Source organism: Physella acuta, unplaced genomic scaffold (genome assembly GCF_028476545.2).
Source record: "Physella acuta isolate Inbredline_101_S28 unplaced genomic scaffold, ASM2847654v3 ptg000952l, whole genome shotgun sequence".
Classification (NCBI taxonomy): domain Eukaryota; kingdom Metazoa; phylum Mollusca; class Gastropoda; family Physidae; genus Physella; species Physella acuta.
Genome location: NW_026732469.1, coordinates 380,001 through 385,076, shown reverse-complemented (window position 1 = coordinate 385,076; position 5,076 = coordinate 380,001). Strand labels below are relative to the sequence as shown.

Genomic DNA, 5,076 nt, shown 5'->3' with positions numbered 1-5,076 from the left:
AGCCCTTGATTACACTATAGTAGAGGCGCCAATTACGGCCACTGGCTCGGTCTCCTTATGAATAGTGTCGTGTTTCTCCATCAAAACGAATCTAGGCACCATAGCTATAATGCTGAATATAGTAGTACTCCTTACCCGCTATGCAGGACGTCCGATTAACTGATACCAAATGCCCCGTTGCCCATCAAAAAATCTTGGAGCCAAACCGTGCCAAAAATCTCATATTCACCGGCGCCGAAAATAATTTTTTTTTAATCGAAGAAACCTTCACGAGAGTATTCACATCAACTCCGCAAAGTTTCAGGGCAATCGGATAAACAATGTCTTATCGCATCAAAATCGCAGCCTGTTTTAGTCATTAGAGTGTATTAATTATTTTCTAACCTTTGCCATTCCGTCAGTCCAACCTTTGTGGCCTTGTTGTAAAGCTTTCATGGTCTCAGCGTCCTTGTTACATATGACTGTGTCACCTACATCAAAACGATTACATTTGTCTAAAGCATCAGGATTATAGAACCATTTCTTCATATCATCAAAAACAACACGAACATCTCCGTCTTTGTCTATTTCCATGACTGTTCCCTTCTTGTTGATATACTGAAAAACACACATAATCATATATATATATATATATATATATATATATATATATATATATATATATATATATATATATATATATATATATATATATATTTATATATATATATATATATATATATAAATATATATATATATATATATATATATATATATATATATATATATATATACATACATATATATATATGCATATACATATATATATATATATATATATATATATATATATATATATATATATATATATATATATATATATATATATATATATATATATATATGCATGTGGGCCACTCTACTTAAGACTATAATTTAAATATATACCACATACACGTACATTTATGGTTATCTTCTTTTTCGTTCTTAATTTTAATGTTTGAGGGATCCCCTACAACACAACTTAGTATATATGTCAACTAATTATGCGCCATTGACTCCTATTTCAGCCTGCTTTTCTGTTTGGATTGGCTTCCAAACCCTTTGTCTAACCAAATACCAACTAAAAGGTAGCAGTTGTTTAATTTTAGAGTTGTCTCTGGTGGAAAAGTTGATGTCCCCAGCTAACTAGCCTCATCTGCCCGAGGGTTCAAACTCGAGTCTTTTCGTTTTATAACCATGAGCTGTACCGACTCTACCACGTGGACCCCATGTATGTTTATAAGCTTTAATCACTTAATAGTAACGATGTTAAACTTTAGTCTGTTAAAAATACAGTTAGATGTAGCATTGTTTTCTCTATAGTTAGCTCGTTTGCTTTCTGGTGTCATCCCTACCCCCTTCGAATAATATTAGATTCGGAGTTAAAAGACTTTTAAATGTTAAGTAATCATTAATGGAACTAGCTAAAAAAAAGCATTTTTCTTCTGTATATTTTGCAATTTTTCGGCTTTTTGTCTTCCCCCAAAACATTGTAATCCGGTGGGGTCCACATCCCACGCCCACTCACGCTACGCCTCTGCACCTAATTTAGTTTAGTCAAACATTAAAACGCCCCATGATATCCAAAGTCTATCGCAATATTTAAAACGAATGTATTAGCCTTAGCGCACTCGAATAGCCCGTGGCGCCAAATTGCAGTCTCTTACCGGGGCTTCATCCATAGGGTCTAATACAGTTGATGAAATATAATAACGCCCCTGATATACGCAGCCTATCGCACTATTTAATACGATTATTTAAGCGCTCACAAAATCGCCAGGGGCGCCAAATCGCACCTTACGTTTGCGCAGCCCGTGCGAAATTGAAATATCCTTTTTCTCAGAAACATTCCAGCAGGAGCATCTTCAACAACTTTTTATAGTTTAATTTTGATCGGATGAAATTTCTATTATTAATAAAAGAATTATGAAGACTGACAAAATATATTTAGGAGTGTTTTATCAATGCTTTACCAATCCTATATTCTAAGAGGCGTTACCTTGTCTTCTAAAACTGTGTTATTTAAATGTAAGCAATGCCTGGCTTGGATTGTTTTTATCGAGGCACGGGTTTTAGCTACACTACCATCATGCCAGCCATTGGGCGTGCTGTATAAAAGCCCTAGAGTGTAAGTAAATCACTAATCGTAATATCCATGTTAATCCCTCACCAACTACCTGTCGGGGACGTAGAGGCGCGTTCTTGTTAGCCCTTGATTACACTATAGTAGAGGCGCCAATTACGGCCACTGGCTCGGTCTCCTTATGAATAGTGTCGTGTTTCTCCATCAAAACGAATCTAGGCACCATAGCTATAATGCTGAATATAGTAGTACTCCTTACCCGCTATGCAGGACGTCCGATTAACTGATACCAAATGCCCCGTTGCCCATCAAAAAATCTTGGAGCCAAACCGTGCCAAAAATCTCATTATTCACCGGCGCCGAAAATAATTTTTTTTTAATCGAAGAAACCTTCACGAGAGTATTCACATCAACTCCGCAAAGTTTCAGGGCAATCGGATAAACAATGTCTTATCGCATCAAAATCGCAGCCTGTTTTAGTCATTAGAGTGTATTAATTATTTTCTAACCTTTGCCATTCCGTCAGTCCAACCTTTGTGGCCTTGTTGTAAAGCTTTCATGGTCTCAGCGTCCTTGTTACATATGACTGTGTCACCTACATCAAAACGATTACATTTGTCTAAAGCATCAGGATTATAGAACCATTTCTTCATATCATCAAAAACAACACGAACATCTCCGTCTTTGTCTATTTCCATGACTGTTCCCTTCTTGTTGATATACTGAAAAACACACATAATCATATATATATATATATATATATATATATATATATATATATATATATATATATATATATATATATATATATATATATATATATATATATATATATATATCTATAATATAAGCGGGCTGTGTCTGTCCTTCCGTCCGTCATCGCTATAGATTTTGGGACTATAAAAGTAAACTACGCACCATGCTGTGCTTTTCAGTGCACCGCAGTGTCTTATTATAGGTAATAGAGTAGGGTTTGTTTATATAACGGCATAGAGCTACTTTATAATTTCCACTGTTTGTACAATTTTGAATAAAGTAAAGAGAATATTGAATATACGCACATTGCTAAAACATATTAAAAGGATCAATGTCAAATATCGTTTTCGTTAATATTCCCAGAAAAAGTGGATACATATTAATAACATAATAACAGTACGGTAGAAAAATCTAATTAAACTGCTTAGTAATTTTGCCAATGGAGGTAATTCAAAGATAAATTGAACTCACGCAAAAAATGTGAATGCAAAATCTGCAAGACGGAATAATTGTTGGAATAATATAATTAGCAAAATGTGAATGCAAAATATGCAGACGTGTAAGAGTACATTATTGTTGGAATATTATTATTAGCATTGATTGATAAAAGGCTATGTTTTATTTATTTTATTCACTGAATGTACTGTTTACTAATTATAATTTTTAATCAACTATTCTCCATTACTATATTAAGTCATCACGTTCATTAGGCGCGCAATGGTTTTAGTCATGAAACTTTATTGTAAATTTTTAAAAGTACTGAAAAAATGGATGAATTTATAAAGTGCAATATGATCGGTAAAACACGGATATTCTAAATACTGCCTTTAATTTATTTGCGGAAAAGCTAGGGGTTTTATAACAGAGGCGTAGCAAGAGGGGGGGGGGAGGGTGGAAATGGAAAGTTTGAGGGAGGTGGGAGGGTGTAAATCGAAATTTTCCGCCGGCGCTCGGAAAGGGCGCGATTTGGCGCTACGGGATAGACTGTGAGCAATATGCCTTTATGATTACATTTAAATTGAGTTTATGTTGAGTGTTGTGTTTGTTTTTTCGTTTTTGTTTTTTCTTTGCGTTCGTTTGTGTTGTGTGTAGTTTTGTTCTGTTCCCAACTTGGTACATTTAAAAAAGATTTACAGTGTGTTGTGGTTGTGGTTGTGTTGTGGTTGTGTTGTGGTTGTGGTTGTGTTGTGGTTGTGTTGTGGTTGTTTTGTGGTTGTGTTGTGGTTGTGTTGTGGTTGTGTTGTGATTGTGTTGTGGTTGTAATGTGGTTGTGTTGTGGTTGTGGTTGTGTTTTGTTTGTGTTTGTGTTTGTGTTTGTGTTTGTGTTGTGTTTTTGTTTGTTTGTTTTGTTCTGTTCCAAAGTTGGTATATTTTAAAAAGATTTACCGTGGCGGAGCACGGGATGCAGCTAGTATATATATATATATATATATATTTATATATATATATATATATATATATATATATATATATATATATATATATATACATATGTATACATATATATATATACATATACATATATATATATATATATATATATATATATATATATATATATATGCATGTGGGCCACTCTGCTTAAGACTATAATTTAAATATATACCACATACACGTACATTTATGGTTATCTTCTTTTTCGTTCTTAATTTTAATGTTTGAGGGATCCCCTACAACACAACTTAGTATATATGTCAACTAATTATGCGCCATTGACTCCTATTTCAGCCTACTTTTCTGTTTGGATTGGCTTCCAAACCCTTTGTCTAACCAAATACCAACTAAAAGGTAGCAGTTGTTTAATTTTAGAGTTGTCTCTGGTGGAAAAGTTGATGTCCCCAGCTAACTAGCCTCATCTGCCCGAGGGTTCAAACTCGAGTCTTTTCGTTTTATAACCATGAGCTGTACCGACTCTACCACGTGGACCCCATGTATGTGTATAAGCTTTAATCACTTAATAGTAACGATGTTAAACTTTAGTCTGTTAAAAATACAGTTAGATGTAGCATTGTTTTCTCTATAGTTAGCTCGTTTGCTTTCTGGTGTCATCCCTACCCCCTTCGAATAATATTAGATTCGTAGTTAAAAGACTTTTAAATGTTAAGTAATCATTAATGGAACTAGCTAAAAAAAAGCATTTTTCTTCTGTATATTTTGCAATTTTTCGGCTTTTTGTCTTCCCCCAAAACATTGTAATCCGGTGGGGTCCACATCCC

The 5,076-nt window shown here is 34.1% G+C and overlaps 1 protein-coding gene across 1 annotated transcript; it reads right to left on the bottom strand.

The window, feature by feature from the left end:
* Nucleotides 1–384: 384 nt before the first annotated feature.
* LOC131953791 (E3 ubiquitin-protein ligase MIB2-like) lies at nt 385–2,779 on the bottom strand (the record flags this gene model as incomplete). The annotated part of the gene is made up of 2 exons (XM_059317161.1): nt 2,614–2,779; nt 385–582 (listed from the first exon to the last, which is right to left on the bottom strand). Coding segments are annotated over exons 1-2 (342 nt in total), but the record flags the coding sequence as incomplete, so codon positions are not given.
* Between the last annotated feature and the right edge of the window lie 2,297 nt (nt 2,780–5,076).